Here is a 24970-nt window from a genome sequence, read left to right as displayed (position 1 = left end):
GAGGGTACATCCCTTGTGAATCTTTGCTTGTAAAAGGATTTTTACAAGGTTGAAAGAAATCTCAAGGACCGCAGGTCGCTTTGGAACTGGATGTAGGCACGGGTTATTGTCGAACCAGTATAAAAACTCTTGTGTGTTTGTTTCCTTCTTCCCTACTCTTTTACTTTCCGCTGTGCATTTAATTTCCGCTTTTACTTTCTGTTAAGTTTCTCTTCTACTCCTCATTCTCCTAACAATTTAGTAAAAGCCTTAGAAGAGTAATTTTTAATTAGTAAAAGGTTTAGGAATAATTAATTCAACTCCCCCTTCTTAATTATTCTGAGGCCACTCAATCCAAAACATGACATGAAAGGAAAAATTTCTCACTGAAATGATTGTTAATGTGGATTGTTAGCATATGGACATATTTGTCATAATATTTTTTTGACTTTTCGTCTTTCTGTCGTGCGAACAAATGCACCGCTAAACAATAAAAATATATAATTTAGTCCCTGAAAATATAAAAAGCGTGGCACATATATCCGAACGTTAATAATAGATTATTATTATTATTATTATTATTATTATTATTATTATTATTATTATTATTATTGTGTTTTTGTAATTTATTGCTCGTATTCGTTTGGTACTTATGCAATATATTTCTTAAATTGTCTTTTAATATATATAAATTTATTATTTTAATTTCCTTGTCAAACCTTAATCTTTTCTATTAAATTTTTTTTATCTTATATATTATAATTTTATCAAATTTCTACTAAATTTCTCACTTTTAATCTTTAAAAATATTCCATATCTTAATTCTAACTTAAGTACCCTTATTTTTAGATTGAAAATAAAATCTCGAGAGTTTTGAGTAAAAAAAACACAATTAGCCGCAACACCAAATTTATTTATTTATTTATTTATTAAAAAAATAATTTAATCAACTATTGTTTTTCAAAAAAAAAAAGTCTCACAAAATTTAATCTATATAAAGCTAAAGTGGAATATAAGTCGTTTTCCTCAATCAATAAAATGTATATATATACCTCAAATATGAAAAAAAATTCTTAGATAAACTTCATATGTTTTCAATCGAGACAACACTTATTATACATAATATGAATGAAATAAAAATAGTTACTAACAAATAAAGAACTCAAATAAATTTAAATAAAAAATATTATAATGTTCAAACTAATATAGAGGTTAACTTCAAAACAAAAAAAAATAATACAGAGGTTTATTATTTATCTTTGGAACGTAGAGCTGTATCTCTCGCTGATTTATTATTGTTGTATAATCTTACTACAAATTGAACTACCAATTTTACTCAACTACAAATTCAAAAAACTTGAGAAATGAAAACATAAAAGACCTAAAATACATTTGAGCCAAATAAGATAAGAAGAAGAACAAAATCTATCTTCAACATAAAAGACTCAATTGTCAAATAAGTATTTCATATCTGTCTTCTTTCATATATAGATAAGTTTGGTCTAGTATTGCCTAGCCAATTGATATTTACCTTTTTAATCCAATTTGTTTATCATTATGATACATATTACATATAGCTTTCGTAACATGTTTCAATGTTCTTTGTTAGTTATCATATTCTTGAAAATTACTGAACCATTTTTGCATTGTATTTGTAACTAAAAGCTTCATATTGTATTCACAAGATTCTTGAGTCTTGACAACTACAAATTTATAGTATTCTTCAATCAAAAGGCAAACCTACAAACAAAAGAGGAAAAGAAGAAAACCTAGCCTTGGGCCATCGCACTTTACTGTCGCAGAGGATGAAAAGTGAAAATAGAACAAAGAAGAGAACAATAAAGACTCTCTTCATTGTCCTCACCGCCATGCACTTCATTGTCGTTGCGGCCACCATGCACTCACATAATCGTGGAAGAAACGCACACTTGCCCACTCACACTTCATCTCATCGTCGCCGCAACCACCACGCATGTGCACCTCGCCTACGCTGTTGCAGTCGTATTGTCGCACAATTGCGGGATGGAATGAGGGAACAACTGAACACGAAGCGAGGAGGAAGAAAAAAAATGATTTGATGGAAGCACTGCGATACTGATGCAAAGTGGTAAGGAAGAGAGAAAAACGAAATAAACGAACAGACGCCATTTCCATTTTTCCCAAACCCGCAAACTCGGTGCAGACTCACAAGTCTACATTAACTCGCATGAGTCTGCGCAAACTCACTTGATTGCACTCAGTTTTTGATTCTAGTCAGGATTTAACTCGTGGAGGCTCCATGGAATCATAAACTCGTACGATTCTACAAGTTAAATCATGATTTTGATAAGCATGTCATCTACTATTAGACTTTTTGACTGGTCAAATCCTATATTCGGGTTTGTTCATATTCTTTTCTTTCTCTTATCATTACTGTTAATTGTTATTCATACGCTTTTATTGCATTGAAAATAAGTAAAAAAAATAGCAATGTGCCTCTAATTTACGGTTTCTTTTGTGAAGATTGTAAATGTTTTCATTCTTGTATGAATTTATAAAGTAGAAACCCCATTTTTTTGTGAATTAATATTGAATTTAACTCAGTTTGTAGGCTAAAGAAGAGAATGTGTGAAATGCTGCTGAAGGAATCGCTTAGCGAGGCAGATTGGCTAAGCGAGCCATATTCGCTTAGCTAGCAAGGCAGCCAGCTCACTTAGCGAATGCAAAACCCTAGAAGATTTTAAGCTAGAGAGCAGTGGGCAGCCAACCTGCCCAGCGAGGTCGTTGTCTCTACTCGCGTTTAGCATTCCCAGGCTCACTTAGTGGGCACAAGCTCGCTTAACGGATATTCATTTACTCTCGCTTAGCAGATATTCACTTACTCTCGCTCAGCGAGACATGCTCACTGAGCGAGCCTTCGTATGCTGAGAAGTCCAAGAGCCTTTAAAACACTGAGTTAGTGGAAAATGAAAGGACACCAAGCTTCTACTACATAAAAAAGAAGGAAGAAGACACCTAGGCTGGAGAGAAGACATTTTCTTCATCCTTTATCGTTTTCTTTCATTCAAACACCATTTTCCTCTTTGTATTAAGTCCTACTTGTTAATGGAGGGCTAGAAACTTCATTGTGGAGGAGTTATTCTACTGAGCACTCTTAATGTAAATTTCTAACTATCTATTTAATGTTATTCTCTGGTGTTCTTTACTTCTATATGCATTTATTTTACATGCTTGTGGCTTGATCATCCATTTGTATGTTTAGTTAGATTTTTTAGTGTTGGAAAATGCTTGGAATCCTTAGAACTTGATAGAGCAGCTAGAGGTCTGTTTATCTAGGAATAAAATGCAGTAATCTAGTATATTTTGTACTGTGCGCATATTGCAACTCCCTTAGAACGAGTTTGTTGAGAAATCAAGAACAAAAACTAAGAGAGTTAGACCCATTCGTGTGAGGAAATATGGTCTGAGTAAATCGGTGGTGCAAGAGCGCTAAAATAACGTTAAATAGAGAGAAAAAACTTTTTACTACGGCAAGAGAAAGTTCAGTAGAAGACTCTCCAACACTTTTACCTTGATATTTATTGTATTTTACAGCTTTGTGTTTATTTCGGTATTTGATAAGCGTAGTTTATTACAGAAAAATCAAATCATTGATGGACCTTTTATTTCATTCCTAAAGTTAAAAGTGTTTACATATTGAATATACAACATCTAAGTAAAACAAATTCTTTGTGAATACGATACTTGGTCTTACCGTTTAAATACTACTTGTGCAAATTGGTATACTTGCCAATAGAAGAACAATTACTCATCCTTAATAAAAATAAAAAGCAACAACCAAGTTCTTCTCTCTACTTCATATTCTTTTCTGGGGTGGTTCTTGTTATTGGTAATGGTCTCATAGAGCATAGTAGTTAGATTTATGTGTTTTTTTTGTCTTTTTTTTTCTTCAGATGAACTATGTTTCTTCCATGTGCATTTGTGAACATGGAAAACATTGGTCTTTCTTCCATATTATGGGTACCCTTTTCCTTTTGTGCAAAGTTTGTTTAGTTAGGAGTCAATATTCTGGAAGTGTCTCTCATTTGGGGAAATAAATGGTTCTCAAATGAATTGGATTGACAAAGATGGCAAGTTCCTTGTCTCAAAAGAGGGACAATTTGCCTTTGCCTTAGTCACCACAACGCATGCCTAACACTGCCACCCCTCAAGGTCTATTACGGCTTCAACCCCACCGTGAAGTCCTTCCACCTCGACAACCTCTTCGTCCTCATCGTCCTCTCCTGATTATGTCGTTGTGGCCATCGCACTATCACTCATCTGCGACGCCACCGCGTGCGTTGGTGGCCTCTCCTGGAAATCCCTCGAAAGACCCGAACTTGACGCCGAAACCTTGGAGATGAACCAATTATAGGTTGTCCTCAAAATTCAAGCTTGGTCGATCCTAATTCTAATTCTCAAAATTCAAATTTGGCTTAGATCTGGACTTGTGGGTTCTGTTTGGATAGATTAAGGTGGTGGTGATGGAGTTGGCGTGGTAGGTGAAGGGTGGGTTGCGGCGCCGCAATGGTCTATGTGGCAAGATCTAGTAGACTGTGGCGGTCGGAGGTGTTGCGAATCAAATCTAGTCGCTTATGGTGATTTGGTGGTGGTGGAGGGCCAACGCAAGGTAGGTCTTGATTGGAGGTCGCATGCATAGGAATACAAGGAAGTCGACACGTTTTTTTTTAAAAAAAAATAAATGTTTTTTAATATATTTTTTAAATCAAATACTGACGATATTTGAATATCATATTATAAAATATTTAATAAATACGTCATTAGTCCATTAACGGAAATTATTTAAAATAAAAATATTCAAATATCAAAAAATAGATGTAAAGAAATTTTTTTATCATAAATTAAATACAAAAGTCAAATATATAATAGAGATAAAAAATACTTTTAAGTCTTTATAGTAATTATTTTAAAAAAATTCTATAATCGATTAAGAGAATAACGAATCAAAATTAAATTATTTTAACAAACATCCAAGTGAAAAATAAGTCAAATGTAAGATAAGTTTCTGATTGAAGTGTTGAAGCCTGAATAATTGGTCCAAAGTCCAAACTGAAGACCTTCAATCTCAGTCGTGGAATACTATATTGCAAGATAAAGGTTTGAGTATTAAGGATTCGATTCCAGAGGCAAATGTTGTCGGTTCTGGTGTGTCCATCTCATGAGTTGGCCACACCCTTTCAGTGCCTTCACTTCCCAAACACAGATTATAGCCTGAAATGTTCACCGAAACTGCAATTGGGAAGCACTCCCTCCCAACGCAACCCTTTCAAGTGCTTTTGCAATAGGAAAGAACACGTCACACCCTTTTCTCAGGTATGAAAAAAAAAACATGTTGATTCTCTCTTAGGTCTCTGAGACCCTCTGATTCTGATGCAATCATTAATTCTAATTTTTCTTCTTCTTTTTGTTGTTACAAATTGCAGGGATTCTCAGAGTTGCAAGAGGATGATAGTCCATGGGAGAGTGGGAACGTGTGGAGCAATCTTGCACTCTATTTATTCACTCTGCATATCCCTTTTAGCTTTGGAGGCTTATCCGTGGTTGCTCTATTTAATGGACAACCTGTTCTTGACCCACAAACTGAGGTCACCTTTATTATTTATTTCTTATAATCATTAGAGTAGTAAACCCTTAAATCTTCCAAATATCATCAGGGTGTTACTATGTTAATCCTATAAAGATTTTTGTTATTAAATTAGTCCCTTGAGAAATTAACGTGTCGCCACATTATTAGTCAAAATATTTAATAACCAAATTGGTACTTCAAATTCAAATATATATTACCATGTCTTACTGAGGATTAAAGTGGCAACACACCTAATCTCTGTTTGAGAGGGACTAATTGATGACCAAAATCTTTCCAAGGTTAATGTGGTGGTGATATTGATTTGCTAAGTTTAAAGGAAAAAGTAAAATCATTCCAAAATCTTGTTAGTTGTTATTATTATTGCTTTAATTGGTATAGATCAACAGTGTTTTTTTTAGTTCTGCAAGACTGAATTGGAAGTTGCTTTTTTATGGCTTGTCACTTTGCTGTATCTCACTTGTGCTTGGGGATAGCTTGCATTTATAGAATGGTGTTTTTATGTTCACATATCCAGTGTGCGCATCAGAGGTTTTAAGGTTGTGCAATAGAGCATCAACCAGAACTGGTGTTTTTAAGTGATATGCTATAAATGGTCCTTCATCTTTACATTTAGTTCATGGTCTGAATTTACATTCTGCTGGAGTTTAGGTTCATTGGTTCACAGTGTTATGCCTTTTGAGAAGATGTTTTAAGTTTTAACAATCTCTTTTCATTCACTGATGCAGGCCTTATCACTTCTCACCATTCAAATTCTCGAGTTTGGTGGGGCTCTAGTTTTATTGAAGTACACAGCTAAGCCACAATACAAGTTTTCAAATTTCTCCAGAAAGAACAAATTATTGAGCAACAGGAACTGGTTTTTGTCATCAGCTGTGGGATTTGGGTTTCTTGTTCTGTTAATTTTCCTAACATCTCTACTTGCTGACAGATTATTTGGCTCCAAGGTTGGTGATTATATATATATATATATATATATATATATATATATATATATATATATATATATATACAGTTATATATTTAATTTCATTTGTGTAGAAAAACTATATGTCTAGCACATTTGTCATGATTCTCCTTACATTATCTTTGCTGCTTGCATAGCTTTCTTAGTAGAACAATAAAGCACCCTTTCATTATCCGGGAGTTTAAAGCTTTATGGAATGAGTAGTGTTTAAAAAGAAATAGTTTCTAAGAGTAAACAACAACCAAAGGCTATGGTGTATGACAAAACAATTGAGCAAACTGCGAGAACGGCGAGAAGGAGGAGATTAATAGGAATGAAACTTTGATTTGTGCAAGATTTACATGAGATTGGGAGTATTTAGTGGAAGGGAATAGATAATTTGTCTTTAAAACATGGCCTCAGGATTTAAGCTTCCTCAAGGAGCAGGGCATCATCTTTAAAATAGGTGGTGTTATCCTACACCAAGGGCATCTTTTTAGTTTGACATCTCAAGGTACCTCTGTGGCCTAATATCTTAATCGAAAATTCTTGTAAACACACATGGTAATAGATCAGAAGCATCAAGAATCTTCTATCAAACACAATACTGTTCAATATCAATGCCGCAGTAGTTAGTGAACCAGAAACTGGTATCATTATTTTTTTTTTCTTTCACTTTTAAACCTCTTTCTTTACAAGTATTGAGTTTTTTTTTTTTTTTTGCATTAGTATATAGGTATGATAATAAAGCTGGTCTCAATAAAATGTCCTACCTTATAATGAAAAATACCCACATAACTCAAGTTGTCTAGGCATAACCTACATGGCAACAGGTGAGAGGATCAATGGGTTAAACCTAGAGGCTCCTATCAACTAACATTTACTTTTTTAACGTTTCTTATATTTCTTTTAATATCACAGTTTTAATTTCTTCATACACGGTAACTTTGCCATGTTAGTTTAGGGAGGCTCAGAGATAATATGCATGCTAGAAAAATGACTTGTCCAATTTGAAATTAGATAGCCTGATGACAGAAACAAACAGGGTTATAATGGTACTTGCTGCTAACAACATTTTTGGAAGAACTAAAAAGGGGGAAACTTAAGAAAGAAGAAGAGACTAAGGGAAATTTGTAAGTAAGAAACAAAATTATTGTATTTGGCATCTGACTTAAAAGTATGCACTATGCACTAAAGGAGCTATATGGCCGAAAAATTCGTGTAATAATTTTTAATCCTATTAAAGTTAACAAATGTCTAAGATTTTTATGCATTCCCACATACCTAATATAAATTACCCGAATGATTTGATTCAGTTGTGGAGAATATCCAGCAATATTTGATTGCAAAATGTAGTCCTACTTTACTGTGTGAGCTGTGGAAAGTGTCATTATCCTATTCTCATGATGTTTAATAAAGGCATTATTATTGCAAACCATGGAACTATCATTTCTTCCAACCCCTCCGAACCAAACCTCATGATTCTATATTTCTGTATGTAGTTATTCTAAAAATTTGCAATTTTTTAAGTCTGTACCATAGCAAACTGAGACGGGTTGAAAGTTATGAAATGATGGTGTGTAATGTTTTCCTTTAACTTTACTTTTACCATATGCATGCAGCCTGTGAACAACCCCATACTGAAGGACATGCTCCTAAACAGTGACATCTCAAGATTGTCTTGTGTGCTTGCTTATTGCATTGTCACTCCCCTTTTGGAAGAAGTTGTTTATAGGGGATTTCTTTTGACCTCACTTTCTTCTACCTTGGAGTGGCAGCAAGCTGTTGCCATAAGCTCAGTTGTATTCAGTGCAATTCACTTCTCTGGTGAGAACTTTCTACAATTGTTCATCATTGGATGTGTTCTTGGATGCTCCTATTGCTGGTCTGGGAATTTGAGTTCCTCCATTGCTATACATTCCTTGTACAATGCTTTGACCTTAGTAATAACTTATTTTTATTAAATTGTATTTAAAAACTTTGGTATTAAAAAATTACATGAGTCTTTTTTCTCTGTGAATAAAAATTACATTAGTCTAATTATTCAATTTGAGTATATTCATTTAGAGTGTGTTTGGATGGGAAAATTTAAAATTCTAAGAAATTTAAAATTCTGAGAATTTCAAATGCTTCAATTGAAATTCTTTTATTTTCAAAATTTTGTGTTTGGATAAAAAAAATTAAAATTATGAGGGTGAAAAAAAATGAATGAAAAAAAAGAGAAGATATGATTGGTGTGCTAGTTATACGTATTCCTCTACATTCACACTCAATTGATGTTCCACGAGCTCAGACGGTATCTCTTGAAGAAGATTGTAAGAAGAAAATTTCAATTTCTCACCTTTGAGAATGAAATTGAAATTCCAGATTTTTAGTTGTTTAAAATTCTGTTTTAAAATTCTAAAATTTTAAATTCTTCACAAAAAAAATCTAAACAATAAATTCTAGATTACAGAAATTCAAATTCTCTGATAAATTATTTTCTTCAGTTAAAATTCTCTATCCAAATGCATTCTTAAAGAAATTTGTTTTTTTTTCAATTTATAAAATTTAAATTTAGAATCTTATTAAAGGAAAATAAATTCTTCATCACTGGAATAACCACGACGGGTGAATTTTATTTATTTTAAAACTCTTATTAAAAAATATATCTGTAAAATTTATCAAAATAAAAAATTAATTATCACTTTATTTTAATGGATAATATATTAGTTAAAATACAAGTAAATATTTATTACAACATAAAATACTTACAATTATCTAATTTATGTGAAATTAGATATATATGATCAGAAAAATAATTTAAATTGTTGGATTGATTAATTTTACATTCTATAAAAAAAAAATGATATATGCTATAAAAAATTATTAAACAGTGCAAGTGTAAAAAAATGACATTTTTAATATCAAATAATTCCTTATATGCATAAAGATAGATTAATTTGATAATGTCTATCCATGGAGTTGTAGAATTCTCCCTATATATTTTTAATTTAATCTAATAAAAATTTTATTCTTATTCTATTTAGCCTTTTCTCTTTAAGGAAACACAATTATTTTTCCGTAGGAGATTATGTCTCTGTCATCATATGTTTGCTGCCTTTGTCCCCCTTACTGAATTGGGTCCAATGGTTCAGAAGCTATTTTCTCTGTGACTTCGACTTTCCTTTTTTTTTTTTTCTCTCCTCTTAAATTTTAAGTAGTTAAATTCAAATTTAACCATGAATATACAATTATTGGCCTATCCCATTTAAAAGCAAGAGTAGACAGACATGAACATAGGGTCTGAAACATAAGTTATGTTTGGATAAAAATTGAGAATGAGTTTTTGAGAATTCTAATATATTTTTTTTTAAAATTTTAAGATACAAAATGAAAAGAAAAAATCATTGTTTTGAGAATTAAAGAAATTTGGAGCTTCTTCAACCAGAATCCAAACATATACGTTAACATAAGTATTTAAAATGAGAAATATATTGAGAAGAAACTTGCATTTATGAAAGTTTGATATGTTAACCACTTAATTACTCGTTAACTAATAATGATTTCGACCATTTAACGCCTTGGGTTTATTAAAATACCATCGTTGATTATTTTCATAATAAGTTTCCTCAAGTTAGTTAGTGCCTGGAGCACAATTAATCCACCCAAATTATAATATTTAACCTTTTTATTTTATTTGAGATTTGAGATGTAACCCTTCTTTCCATGGCACAAATTCAAATAGAGAGGAATGCTCGGCAAGTACAGAAATGTTTCTACTTTATTCGACTTTAATTATTACTATACAACTTAATATATGCTTATTATATTGTTGAGTACTTGAGAATGAAATACGTATCTTCCTTCACATTCCAGCAAGGCTATATAGTGAATAAAACATTCTGGAGTATAGTATAGACAATACCTAAGCTGGATTTATGCATTCTTTTGGTAATGTTGCTCTTTGTTAATTAATAGGTGGATGAAAACTTAGTTAATTTATCAAATGAAAATTCCCTTATTCGAAGATGACAGTTTTTCTTCACATCAAAACTCTCTTCTCACATTTAATAATTCCTTTCAGTAACTTTCATTTAAGTGTGCCCTTTGCTCTAAGAAATAAAAAAAAAGAAGAGATTATTGAAATATTAATACTTAATTAATTCAAATAATAAATATCCTTTTCGTTCTTCTTTATTTTTATTTATTTTTTACTTTCTTCATCACCTTGCGTGCATGTGTGTGTGTGTGGACAGCAAGTGGGTGAGGGGGTTATTTATTCCTTGAAATTGGACTTTCTCTTTTAAAACAAAAAAATAGACCTGCAAACCAATACTATAACGGGTATATATATAGATTGATCGAACGTGGAAAGAAAATGATAGAAAGATATTAATGTTTTTTTTTATAAAAAAAACTGCTTACATAAAGATAACAATCTATATTTGATTTTTAAATTTAAAATTTATTTATATTAAATAAATTTTTAATAGCACAATTATTAACTAAATAAAATTATTGCTTTGATATTTTTCTCTCTTTCGGTTTTTTCTTCACCAAACAACTTGGTGGACTAGTTTGGGATAATTGTCCTGCAAAATTTCAATTTTTTAATATATATATATATATATATATATATATATATATATATATAATTAGAAATTATCCACATAATTTTAAATATGATATAAAAACTGATTCATAATATGAATATTATTCTAACAAAATTATGTGTATGAGTATTGTTTTACACATAAAATTTCTAAAGACTATTTACACAAATACTTACTACCATAATATAAAATTTAAATAATATGTAACTAAGCTTAAGTAAACAGAACTTAAATAGTAAACACACACACAAACACACAATTTTAACGGTTTAATTTTCACTATTTTCTTTCACCAATTTCCCTTGAACTTCTTTTTCTTAGATTTTGCCACCCACCTAATGAGCTAGACTCACTTTGCTTTCAGATGTGTCAGCATTCACGTGGTCCCCACACACCAATGCTTATCCCTCAATCAACGTAGGCATCAAAGGACGACTCAGATCAAATCTTATACCCACATCACCAACCGATCACCGCCACGTGTCCTACGATGCGTTGGATTCCATTGGGCCTCTTAGTTTAAAGTGGTTTTTTTCTCTTCTTCCACCACCTTTTAGAACACAACACAATACCAATTAGCCTAACACTCTCAACCCAACACAAGTTTTTTTTTTTCTTCAGTTTTTCTCTTCCCAAAGAGTTTTTGTTTTGTCTTTTGTTCTTCTCATGGGTGGGTTTGAACAGAAGATGAAGGATAGGGCCAAGGAGCTCAAGGTCTTGCTCAAGAAAGGGGTGAAGATTGTGGGAGATTCATGCAAGAAGGGGTGGAACAAAGTCAAACACATCAAACGCTGATTAGTGTGATTGTAATCATCTGTTGCATGGCTTATTATCCCAAAGTCTCTTGATTGTTTTTCTTTTTCTTTTTGGTATTGTTATTTATTTGTACTTTCATAGGTTTGGTTTGCATGTAAAATGTAGTCCTTCTAATTTTTTTTGGTTCCTCTATCCCCTTTTTTGGGGTTGTTTTTGTCTCTTCTCAGGGATATAATTTTGGTGTGTCCGAGTTTGTTTGTGTTAAATCTAAAATTTTGTTTTATTATTTTCTCTGTTCTTCCTCTGGATTGCTATGCAAAATTTCTAGTGAGGACCCAAATTCCAGATCTTGATGTTTCTTTTGACTCTATTTGTGTAATAATATTCTTATTTTTTATATCTTGCTTATTGTCCCTTGTTTTTGTTACTATTAGGGTGGTGTTTGAAATTTGAAAATTATATGGTTTAGGATCCAGATGCATCCCCCAATATTTAATTTGGTGGTGTGTGATTTAATTTTAACTTGGGAAGCTTAAATGAGTAGAGAGAGGGTCATGATCATGTATGGGCTTGTTTCTTAATTATGATTAATTTTGGTTTTGAACGCGTTATTCAGCTAGCTGTAATCAAATAGTGAAGACAATAAAGAAAAGGTCCTTCGTTAAATCCATGCATATCCTATAAAAGGTTATGAAGGTTTATGAACACTATTTTCCTTCATTCATTTCGATTATGCATTTGCCCCAAATCATGATGAATTATGAGGCTTCCTAAACTAGACGTGCTGGAAACATAAAAGAAGACAGAAGCATGTTTCATTGCTTTATGCAACTTCTAAAGTAAAAAAGGAACTAAATTTCTATTGCTTTTTGACATAGTTGGTATAATTCATTAATTCTTAGATGCTCTGATTTGGGGACCCCTGTTTTGTGGCCCACAGATGCATGTTTAGCTGTCAATTTCGGATTCTATGTGCTCATCTACCGGTTAAAATCAAAGTTGTGAAAATAAAAATACAAATATGACAGATAAGCAGTTAGAATTGACAAATTTGCTATAATCAACGTTACTCTAATTATCTCGTCTTCTATGTATTACTCCACTCCCTATTACAAGAAAAATAGAATAACTCCAAAAGTCTGTTTCATGATGGGTTACTTTTCACTCATATGGCATTAGCTTAGGTGATTCACGTAGAATTTGAATTTAGTTATTTCTTTCTATATATATTATTTTTCTGGAAATCATAAAATTTCACATCGATTATTCATAGAGTTAAGATTACAGATTATTTACAAATATTTTATTTTCTTAATCCATTGAGGTATCTTTTACAAGAATAAAAATATAACGATTCACCAAATTTTCATAAGATCTATTTTTTTTTTTATAAGAATTAAACATGATATTATGATGTTTAGAATATTTATACGTTTTATTTAACCAACTAAGTTAAATTTCTCTTGGTCATCTAATTCTTTTTTAGATCCTTAAAGTTAAAAAAAATTAAGAATCTTATTTCTTATTAATGAATGGATGTTCATACTAAATGACTAAAAGTAATAAATAACAATCAAAGGGTTTAATTTAGTTGATTGAACATGCCTAAATGTTATAAACATATTGTATTATCTTTAATTCTCAACCAACTAACTAAATCACCTTAACTAATTTTATCATATTAAATCACTCTACATTTTTTCTCAAATAAAAAATTAATCTACACTTTTCCAATTTTTATTTTTTTTTACTTTTTCAATCATGAATTGTATAGTAGTTACTAATATGTTGAATCCCTTCCATGGTCTCTAATTACAAGCATCGTTGCCCTTTTGTTGAGAGTACCGTATTCCTGGCTTTTCTATCATCCATTAGGGGTAAAAAATTTCTCAATTTTCCAACCCGGGATATATTTTAAAAAATTATCTAAAATGGGATAAATCGTAATAGGTGTTACGACTTCTATTTTTTTTATTTTTTTAACTGAAATCATAAAATTATTTACTATTTCAGTTCAAATGTTATTTTTTTTACAACTCTAAAGTCATAAATATTTTTATTTTTTTAAAATTGAAGTCGTAAAATTATTTATGACTTTTTGTTTGTTTTACGACTTTAAATTCGTAAAAACTTCTTTTCTTTATTTATTTTATTCTTTAAAGGTTTACGTAAATTTTTTTATTTTAAAAAACTGCTTTTTTTCTATTCGTATCCCTATTTTTGTTTTGTTAACCTTTTTTTCTTTTTGTAAATCTATTTTTTCTTTTAATTTACAATTATTTATGATTTTATTTTTATTTTAAATAAAAAATTAAAAAACATATTTAAATATATAATAAATAATATTAAGTTGACTTACTTATTGTATATTTTTTTATGATTTTATTTTAATGTTTCATTATTTTAAACATGTTATATATATATATATATTTAATATAGTTTACTTTAAATGTTTTTTATTTAAAGTTTAAATAAGTTATCAATAAAAATTAAAAACAACATAATTAATACAACGCACAATACAAATGAAAAAAAACATAAAAATTACAAGTTATTTCTTATTTGTATAGACAATAAGTCCAATTATGTACCTTCAGGGCATGTAAGTTAAAAGAAAAAATAGATTTACAAAAAGAAAAAAAAAAGGTTAACAAAACAAAAACAGGTATACGAATAGAAAAAAAATAATTTTTTAAAATAAAAAAAAGGCTTACTACTTGCTTATGAAACCTTTTAAAAAAAAGTTTTACCACTTTAAACTCATAAAACAAAAAAATATCATAAATAATTTTATGATTTCAATTTTAAAAAAATATTTACGACTTTAAAATCGTATAAAAAATAACATAAAAAAAAATCAAATCGTAATAGATGTTACGGACTTCTGAGTTAGAAGTCATAACACCTATTTCGACTTATCCCGTTTTAAATCATTTTTTAAAATATACTCCCAATTAAAAAATTGTGAAATTTTTTACCCCTAATTGGTAAAGAAGCCCCGTATTCCCAGGTTGGTCTAACTGACCCTAGGTGTCCTTCATCGAACCCATTATATGCTTCACTCAAAACTACGGCACCAACACAATCACGGGTAGTGCCTAACTCTTACCTATCCTGTGTGCTAAAATATCTATACATTGCCTACGTATGCAACTGTATGTGAGTATTTCTAAACATGTAGATATTCATGAATATTAAAAACAAAACAAAGAAAACTATATAATGCTAAACAACTTCACCATAATTAGATTCTTTAAAATATATACATTATATAACTCCAAAACATAAATTCAAATAACATTAATCTATTTAAAATATTAATTAAAATAAAATTAGCCTATCTAAAACATGAATCCAATAAAAACATTGGTTCAATTCTTTAAATCTAAATAATATATATATATATATATATATATATATAAATGTTCTCTAATCTATTTAGTCATATATTAATCTCGTAGTACATAACATGAACTAAGAAATTTTTTTAAGATAATGAAAATTAAACATGAGTTCATGATAAATCTATCACAAATAGTACCACACTCATCCCTAAAGGGGACATTGTTGTTTCTTGTTGGATTGATGTTGTTAAAAAAATGCAGGGTTCAGTAGAAAGAATGCAGGGAGTTGCAGAGCTAGAATATTAATTTGTTCTTCAGTAGGAAAAAAAAAGAATATCAATTTGTTTTTTAGAACAAAGCTCTTCATCACAGAAAATTAAAGAAAAAATAAATAATTAAATTCTTGAAAGGAATAGAGGATAGGTAATGTGAGAAGAAGCCAAACAGAACGGTTAGCAGTGACATTATATGTGAGGACCAAAGAAAGTGAAAATGGACAAATACACAGAAGCAGCTAGAATTGGCGTTTCAGAGTTGAGCAAATTAATGAACTTATGTGGCTTTACACAGGCCAGATGTTGGTTATCAATTATCATTAAATATCCTAATCTATAATTCACAATGTAACTAGTGATATATATAGCAAAGAATTTAAAGATTGAAAAGGAAATATTTCTTTCAAGTTTTGCAAGTTTCTGTGATTACTCAGTTTTGTAAATATCATTCAGAGCAATTATTTCACAAAGATTATACGTACACAAATAAAACTTTACAAATATGCTTAGTTACACTCGTGCTCTTCCAACTATTGTAATTATGTAATTTAAGTCCCTCAAGTTTTCAGTTTTTAAAAAAAGTCCCTCAAGTTTCAATTGTTTTAATTGGATCCCCAAATATCTTAAATGCTGTCATTTTAATTTCTCACATTGTCAATTGGATATTCCAAGAAATTTCAATTGTGTAATTTAAGTCTTTCCGTTTGAGAGACTATCATCGTTCATTTTAATGTTTGAAATGATATATATTGCTAGAGGATTGAAATTAAATAATTTCAATAATTGATTATTATATTATAGTCGATTATAATTAGAATTTTTTTATAAGTTTGGAGATAATTAATTTCGTTTGAATACAACAAAAAACAATCTTTTATGTAATAAAAGGGTGAGATTATGCGTAATTTGTTCTATATTAGTATACGAGTAGTTATATAAATAACATAACTCATTCAAATAATGATTTTTTCACCCAAAAATACAAAAAAAAAATATTTATCCAAATAATCCATTTGGAAAAATATTTACATAGATAATGCAAAATATTGTGTAAGGTGAGAAATCGGTTCCTCCCAACCTAATTTCTCACTTGTACCATTTTAATTTTTTTTTTAAATGCACTTTATAAATGGGTTCCTGGAAAACCGATTTTAAAGTGTGTTTTTGTTTGTTTTTTTCTTTTAGGTTTTTTTAAAATTATTTTCTATTTTTTCTTATAGTTTTTTTAAAAAATTAACTGTTTTTTTGTTTTAATTTTTTATTTTTCTAATTTATATATATATATATATATATATATATATATTAATTTATAAAAAAAAACATAATTTATCTAGAATACTATTTAATAAAAACACATATGTTTAAATATTTAATATAAATATAATTTAGTTAAATATTTATAAAAAATACATATCTTATCTAGAATAACATTTAATAAAAATGTCTATATTTAAATACTCAATATAAATATAATTTAGTTAAATATTTATAAAAAATGTATATATTTATGTGATCTAATTCTTTTTCCTAAACAAATTAAATAAATAAAAAATGTTTAATTCAACTTTTTGGTTGCATATATTTTTTTAATTTCAAATATGTATTTTAATAATCAAATAGAATGAAAATAAAAAAGAATTGAAATATATGCTAGGATGAGCTGTTGTCCAATCTTTTTTGTTTCAAAAATTTAAAAGTAATTAAATACTAAATATTTTTATTTTTAACCAGATTATTTTTAAATCAACTTAATTTCATTTTAGTAAAATATTTTAAAATAAAATATATGAAAGATATATGTTTAATATAGAATGTGTGTAAGTGTTCCTAATAAAAAAAATGAATCATCCAAGGTAATAAAATAAAAATTTAATATTAAGAAAAAAGTGTAAAAATTATAGAAAATTTCATTTAACAAACTTATGAGAAATTAGTTTTGTATACGAACATATAGATAATTAAAAAAGAAAACAATAATTTGCAAAAAAAAAACTAAAATAAATAACAAAAACAAAAACTCAATTTATTTTTTGATTGAGTTTTAAAAAAAAAAACCTAGGCAAAACAAAAAACAAACAAAAACACACTTTAGAAGTCAATTTTTAGATAACCAAATTCTAAAGTGTGTTTTTAAAAAAATAAAATAAAATTGTATAAGTGAGAAATTAATTTGGAGGTAACCAAATTCTAAAGTGTGATTTCTTACCTTGTATAATATTTTGTATCATTTATGTAATTTACATGTATTATTTAGATAAATATTTATATTTTTTATATCTTTGGGGTAAAAAATTCTTCAAATAATACATCTGTACTCTGACAGATAGAAATCGTCAAACAATATGAAATTCTAGCTTACCTTGACACTTTTTTTTAGCACTTATCCATGAAATGTGTATTCTTAACAATTAAATTTATTTTTAACATAGTTCATACTACTTTGTACATGTTTAATGTCAAACGAAATACCTTTATTTGTGTATTGTTTGATTATTTATGGGCTACCTCCTACCACACCTAATTACTAAAATACATTTTTGATGTACTACTATCCCTTAATTAATGAGACACTATACAACTAGACAATAAATGTACCCAAAAAATATAGCTAGATAATAATGTCCAAAACATCACTCTAACCATAAATCAAACTCAAATAGTTTTATAATTTTAATGGTTAGTTTTTAATTTTATAGTTATATATAGTTAATATAATCATTTAATATCATTAATGGGTTAAAGATTATTTGCAAAAAAATATTTAATTTAATTGCATTCTAAATAAACTTTATTGTTACTATTTTAAATAATATATTTTAATGTTATTATTTCTTGAAGTTATATTGACATTTTATGTAACATAACTGATATAAGGCTTGGTGAATGTTAATCAATTTATAATCATACGTTACTATTTTCTCGAAATTGCATTAAACTCATATATCATTATTATGTAATGTAACTGACCAGAAAACAAAAGTTTTAAACAAGCATGATTAAATAAAAATTAAGGAAATTGAATCATTTAATTTTTTTTAAACATGGTTTCAAAACTGATAAAAAAATATATTAACCATAATTAAATTAATTTCCTGAGTTACATTTAAAAATGTGTCTTGATCTTCAATGTGAGTATTAAAAAAAATGTTAACCATAATCGCATTAATTTCGGCTCTTAAAAAAAATATTAAAATTTTAAAGGGTTTTGTTGGATGGAAGACACATCAAGTATGCATGTACACGTGAAATCCGCTTACTTGGCATTACATAATTTGAGGTTTGAGGCAATGGAAAATGACATTTTTAAATGTTTGTGGCAAATTAAAATGCCACAAAAGGTGACATATTTTTCTTTGGAGACTCTTTTATTATAGATTACCTACCATACCAAGGTTTATCTCATAAAAAGAAATACTCACATTGAAGATCAAGACACATTTTGTGGTGATTAAAACTTTTGTTTAAGAGCCGAAATTTAAATACTCACATTTTGATAATAAAAAAAATATATTAACCATAAGAGCCGAAATTTTAAAGGGATTTGTTGCCGCCACACAATCGCATGCTCATTATCTATGCACAGTAAACAAACTAATAAAGAAAATGTGAAGAGAAAGTAATAAAGAAAGACAAATGCCCTGTCAGAAGATTGATTGAGAAATTAAAAAAAAATATTAAATGTTCCTATTATATCCTCTATAAAATTACATAAAATTAGGGTGTTAATGACAATTTTTACAATCTCAAATAATTTTCACATTAAATACTTTTTTATTTTCATTCCTTTACAAAATAATGTATTTTGGATACTGCACAAGACTTGTAAAGAAAATAGCTAAAGTCGCGATCTAGATATGATGAAATTTGTAAAATACAATCAAATAAAAGAGTAATAAGAAAATTGTGGGAAAGAAAAAGTAAATGAAGGAAAAACTTTAACAGAATAGAAACTCAGAAACAAAAAGAACTTTCACAGAATAGAAAGAATATAAAAGCTAACGAGGGAGGAAAGATATAGAAGATAAAAAAAGTGCAACCAATTCCTGTAGAATGTAGCTAATTTTTTTAAAGATTTTTTTATTTTATGAACTCTAAGTATTTCCTAGTTCCAAGAATTAGAGACTTTAGTTTTTTTTTTTTTAAAAATATTGCTAGTTATTTAAATAGATAACATTTTTTAATAAATATTTTCGTACGTACGGCCAACTATTCTTTGAGACTCTTCTTCCACACTTAAACTTTTGAATTTTTCTAAAGAGGCAGGATATTAGTCTTTGAGAGAGAAAAACTAGAAAATATTCAAATTAGAGCGGATTTATTTACTATTTTAAATAATAAATATATAATTTTTGGATTCCAGTGAGTAAATATTAAATATATAATTCAATTGCACTTATAGCCCATTAGTTTGAAGTATATGTGCCTTTTATCTTTTAAGTTTTTTTTTAGCAAAATATGTCTTTTAATTTCGAAAATTAAGCAAGTTTGGTCTTTGTCATTTTTACTTTACCTTAAACCCTCAATTTTTTATTTTCTACACAAAATAGTTAAAATTTGATTTGATTAAATTTTTTTGAACTTCGATTTCTAGCTCTTGAATAGGGGATACCCAAAACATTAAAATCCATAAAAAAAAATCTCGAAATTTTCCCTCTTCATAGACCAATTTCACATTCTACAAAATCCTTCAAAAATTATTAATTTTTTTACCAAATATTTTATTTTAAATTATTTTATATTCTAAATTTATCATAAGATTCCAAATATTAGGATAGAAAATTAAAATTTCAAATCTTATCATCATAATAGTTAAGATTAAAAAAATGTGACTTTTTAAAGTAACCATTAAATAACTTTTAATTTTAACTATCTATATATCACTGTGTGACTCATTCATATTTAAAATTATGACATTCTTAAAATGAAAATTGTTTTTTACTTGATAAACCTTATATGTGTATATAAAAGAAATTTGTTTAAGACAACATTGGAGAGTCCTGACAAGTGACTACTCCTATTTCATTTAGCAATTCCTTCTGCCACACCTCTTCAAATTCAAATAAGTTTAATATGGAGAATCGTTGCTGGCACTCCAATCCAAAATTTGTTTCAGTCTTCTAAACTAGTGAAGGATAAGGATGGAGTGTTCATGGCAATTTGAACAACTTGATGAACTGGGACCACCATAAGTCACTTTCATCATCACTGAAGCGATCTTCTGTGATCACTAGATGCCATGCCATGCCATGCTCCCCCCACTAGTAGTCACTTTCAAGATGATGAAATTGAACAAGAATAATGTAAAGAAAGAGTGTTTCAGATACAAAATTTTCTTTGATGATGTGATAATTATTTACGTTCATCGGTTACCAATTTACTATTGAAATATAAAATCAGGGTCTAGCTCAATTGGCTAAAGAAGGTGTGAGAATTGATTACACGTCACAAAAGATTTCATACTTGAAACATAGAGAATGCTCTCCATTCCTTATGCCCTCTCTAGTCACCCATCAACTTAGGGAAGTCATAACTTGGAAAATGATCAGAAAAACTTATAGTTGGCATTTTATAGTATGGACCACAGCAACTAGTTTCATCCAATGCGATGGATAAGGTATGACTTCTGAGGCTTTATGCATTGTATGCCTGCCGTTACCAAGAAGCAAAGTCATTCCTATCCTGAATCCTCTTATTTGTCCTACCCTCAGGTGGAAGGCATTAGCTAGTTGGCTAACTAGAATACCAACTGAACTAGTCTGAGATGTCCGAGTTTGATTTCAACCGTGTTCGGAAGTACTCTCGCGGTGGTTCTCTCTTTAGGCATGGCAGAGCTCGATGGTAAAGGGTTAGGATACTTGCAAATGCACTCCAACACTTAAAATAGTGAGAATTTTAATATAATGACAGTAAATGTCATTTGAAAAGTTTTTACCTATTAAGAAGTAATATGTTATTAGTTTACTCGCCAAGGTATGATTCCTTTTTCCAGGGTGTATTGATTATTGAATTCACCTTCCAACTAAACCACCTGCTATGGACTTCAATCTATTCTCTCAAATGTATAACTCTACTCCCCCAAAACTTTTACAATTAGCAAAGAAATGGGATAAGATGAACAATGTGATATAGAGGGACAGAAAAAGAAAATGTTCTAAAAATGGTATGAGAATATCATTATTCACTTCATATAGCTCGTAGAGAGATTGGTAATTTACACATAACTCAGCATCAATTTGCAGCTTCTCTAACATAGAATACATCTGGATCAATGAGTGAATGTATTCTACGTAAGGATGCACTATAACTAATGATGAAAATGAAGTAGCAATCAGAATAAGAGCAGACACAAAACTAGGCAGCAAAGGAGGAAACAACTTATTCTGCTGAGTGATTTATCAACTTGCATTAAATGTCTTCTCATCCTTGGGTTACTGGTCCCCGAAAGATTGTACGAATTGGCGTATGTATGAATGTTTGACACGTGGTTACCAAAGACCCTTGCATATATCATCTCACCAAAGATTCCAAATGTGTTGTCTATTGAACCAGTTGTTCTAATCATAGGTGAGGTGTAACCGCTTGGAATCGAGTTGAAGTGTTGTTGAGGATGATAAGGATTACTATAGGGATGGTAACTTTGAGAAATAGGTTGTGAAACACTTCTAGTGTTAAGTGTTCTTGGACCATGAGGTCTTTGTGGTATGACAGTGCCTACTTGACGTGGCTTCCCTTTAGAAGGTAATGTGGTTTGGCCACGGCCGTATAATGGAACAAGGGAGGATTGAGAAACTTCTGATTTGCATACAGGACATTGTGGCCTCTGTTGTTCTTCATCATCCAAAGAGGTGCTTTGAAAATGAAGCCATTTGTATATGCAGGGCCAGCAATAAAGATGACCACAAAGTGTCACCACTGGATCTTGCACACACTCCAGGCAGATGTTGCAGTCAAAGTCACCAGAGGCATTTCTATCAGAATCTGCAATGATTTCACTGGAAGATTTCCAATTTCCTTTTTGGTGCACAGTCTCCTCAAAGTGATCTAAGGCCATTTTTCCCTTTTAGTTTTACAATATGTTCTCTTACTGCAAGTACCTGAACCTGAAATGTACAAGCACACCATGCATGAATTATGAGTGTCTCAGAAGGGATTACATTCACAAATAAAGTTTAGTTAGGATGAGGGGGTTTAAATTTTACAAACCACTCAAAATCAAAGGTTCAAATTAAAAATGTCAGCCTTCTATCTATGGTACAATTATTTTCCTTGTGGATTGAGGTTGAGAATGATGGTTTGGCAAAGTAATTTAAGTCAGTGGATACCATGGACCCAAAGTAAATCTACTTTAAGCCTTCCCCAGATGTAACATACACTAAATGTTTCTCAAAATTAATGAATGTGGAATATGTAAATGGAAAGGACACAAAATTAAGTGAGATATGAACCAACCAAATGAAGTGCAGTGTTTGATAAACTATAGATTTGGAGAGTTACGGTTACTTGGTTAGCCATATTTAGTTATAAATTTCCATAAAAATAATTAGTATTTGTAATAAAAAAATCCAAAGTCTTGGGATCAAATCAAAAGGTTTACACAAATCCCAAATTTGGGAACAACCAGCCCATTTAACTCTCCAACCACTCTTTTTTCCCCATAAATTACAAAATAATGATACATGGAGAATACCTTTAATCACATACCCAACTGTGTAGTCGGTGGTGCAACTACAATTATTCTAGTATTTTTTTTACATTCAGAGTAGTTGAAAACGGATTCGGATTTGATTGTGTGATTAAATACATAACATGGTTATGTCAGAGAAAGCAGTGCAAAATTTATATTTGATTTTTACTCATCTATTAAGAACTCACCACGATTGTTTGTCACGCACCCTAATTATATTTCTCAAAAATTGTAGTTCTCTCTCTACAACTAACCATATCACAGTATCCACGATTGTTAATCTCTATTCCTCTCTTTGAGGGAAAAAAGGTTTCTGGTTTCTGCCAATAATTGCAAGAAAAATGACAATTAGAGTTACAGACAAGTTGGGAAAACAGAGGAACCTATATCCACAATCTCAGGGATATCATGTTATCATGTACAAGAGGGAAAAAAAAAGTTTCTGATATCCATCATCAATCACTAAATCACTTTTTGCTGGAACTAGAAATTAAGAGCCATCCGATTACCTTCTCACTTTTTGGTTTTAAAAAAAATTCTAAAATAAATTAATACTACATCAATTTTAGTAGGAACTACAATCAGTTAAAATAGAAATCAAACACACCCTAAACAATTTTCTTTCTAGATCTGCCGTGAGAGAAAATTACTACGGAAAGTAGTGGCGTGTGTAAGTGTTGAACAAAAAAAATGAGAGAAAAGGTGTTTATTTCCATCTATTAGAAACATAGGAAATCAGGATCTCAATTCTCAACGCAAAGTATTGATAGTTGCTTCATAAGTTTCCTCGTGCGAAGTTAAAGGGCATCCATTAAAGACCAAGCAGTTCCACACAACAGCCAAAATCAAAAATAAAAAAACATTTTTGACTGAAAATTTCAACACCCAGATGAACATAAGAGGCTAAGCACAAATAAAGAAGGTGAGTTAAGGAAAATAAAAACGAAATTGCATGCCCCATGTCTTTGACATCACATCCTACGAAGAGAGAGAGAGAGAGAGAGAGAGAGAGAGAGAGGTTTAAATACTTACAGATGAAAGAAAAGGGAAGGAGTTTGGAGGGTGCAACTACGATTGCAAGGCGTGAGAATATTGGAAGCTCAATAGAAAAGAAAGAAAGTTGCGTTGAAGGGTAGAGACAGAATGAAGAGAAGGAAGAAGAACAAGGAAGTGATGGAGTACGAGGAAAGAAGAGTTCGGAGACAATGAGATTTTATAATAGAATAACAATAATTATCACCTTAAATTAATTGTGGTTATGGTATGAATTCGGCGGGGAAAAGTGGATAAATAAGTGTGACAAATCTTATGATAAAGAGTTTTGTATATGGGTTATTTTATCATGCATATACTTTTTTTTTTATCTTATCTTTTCCTTAAATTTGGAGTGCACTTATTCGAACAAAGCTTTTAGATTATAAAATGATTATTCTATATTTACAAATTTTAACCTAAATATATTTAAAATAAGGATAATGTAAAATTAAAAAGTTATATTTTTCCTTTTTGTTGTTTTTCAAACAGTAAGCTGAAATTTTTGCTTTACTCCATTAAAATATTCAAATAATGGAATGATATTTTTATTCTATTTCATTTCAATCCATCTCATTTCATTATATTTTGATTATTTGATCCATTCCCCTCAGCCAAACTTCTTTCAAGTAAAATAATAGATAGATTATATTAAAAAAAAAAATAGATAGATTGGACTTGGGTGGATTGAATTGTTTGTTGGGATGTTTCTAACTTTCTATGCTTTACATAGCCA

At 29.7% G+C, this 24970-nt stretch overlaps 2 protein-coding genes across 3 annotated transcripts; one reads left to right on the top strand and one right to left on the bottom strand.

Moving 5' to 3' along the window:
* Nucleotides 1-5024: 5024 nt before the first annotated feature.
* On the top strand, nucleotides 5025-8596 carry LOC114417210. Its single transcript, XM_028382334.1, has 4 exons — nucleotides 5025-5331; nucleotides 5442-5603; nucleotides 6331-6549; nucleotides 8171-8596. The coding sequence occupies exons 1-4, from the start codon at nucleotides 5149-5151 to the stop codon at nucleotides 8510-8512; spliced, it is 906 nt and encodes a 301-aa protein (XP_028238135.1). The 5' UTR covers nucleotides 5025-5148; the 3' UTR covers nucleotides 8513-8596.
* A 13064-nt stretch (nucleotides 8597-21660) lies between these two features.
* Nucleotides 21661-24399, bottom strand: LOC114417209 (E3 ubiquitin-protein ligase RMA1H1-like). 2 transcript variants are annotated; one of them, XM_028382333.1, is made up of 3 exons: nucleotides 24235-24399; nucleotides 23391-23522; nucleotides 21661-22618 (listed from the first exon to the last, which is right to left on the bottom strand). In XM_028382333.1, the coding sequence occupies exon 3, from the start codon at nucleotides 22567-22569 to the stop codon at nucleotides 21847-21849; it is 723 nt and encodes a 240-aa protein (XP_028238134.1). In that variant the 5' UTR covers nucleotides 22570-22618; nucleotides 23391-23522; nucleotides 24235-24399; the 3' UTR covers nucleotides 21661-21846. The 2 variants fall into 2 exon arrangements, with proteins under 2 accessions (XP_028238134.1, XP_028238133.1); XM_028382332.1 differs by lacking the exon at nucleotides 23391-23522.
* Nucleotides 24400-24970: the final 571 nt, after the last annotated feature.

This window comes from Glycine soja, chromosome 6, assembly GCF_004193775.1.
Source record: "Glycine soja cultivar W05 chromosome 6, ASM419377v2, whole genome shotgun sequence".
Taxonomy (NCBI): domain Eukaryota; kingdom Viridiplantae; phylum Streptophyta; class Magnoliopsida; order Fabales; family Fabaceae; genus Glycine; species Glycine soja.
This window is presented reverse-complemented; position numbering and strand designations above follow the sequence as displayed.

Bases quoted from the DNA above. Each gene is read 5' to 3' on its own strand.
- LOC114417210 (XM_028382334.1), top strand. From the start codon at position 5,149: ATGTTGTCGGTTCTGGTGTGTCCATCTCATGAGTTGGCCACACCCTTT. The intron at 5,332-5,441 runs GTATGAAAAAAA...TACAAATTGCAG, and splicing joins ACGTCACACCCTTTTCTCAG to GGATTCTCAGAGTTGCAAGA. The intron at 6,550-8,170 runs GTTGGTGATTAT...ATATGCATGCAG, and splicing joins ACAGATTATTTGGCTCCAAG to CCTGTGAACAACCCCATACT.
- LOC114417209 (XM_028382333.1), bottom strand. From the start codon at position 22,569: ATGGCCTTAGATCACTTTGAGGAGACTGTGCACCAAAAAGGAAATTGG.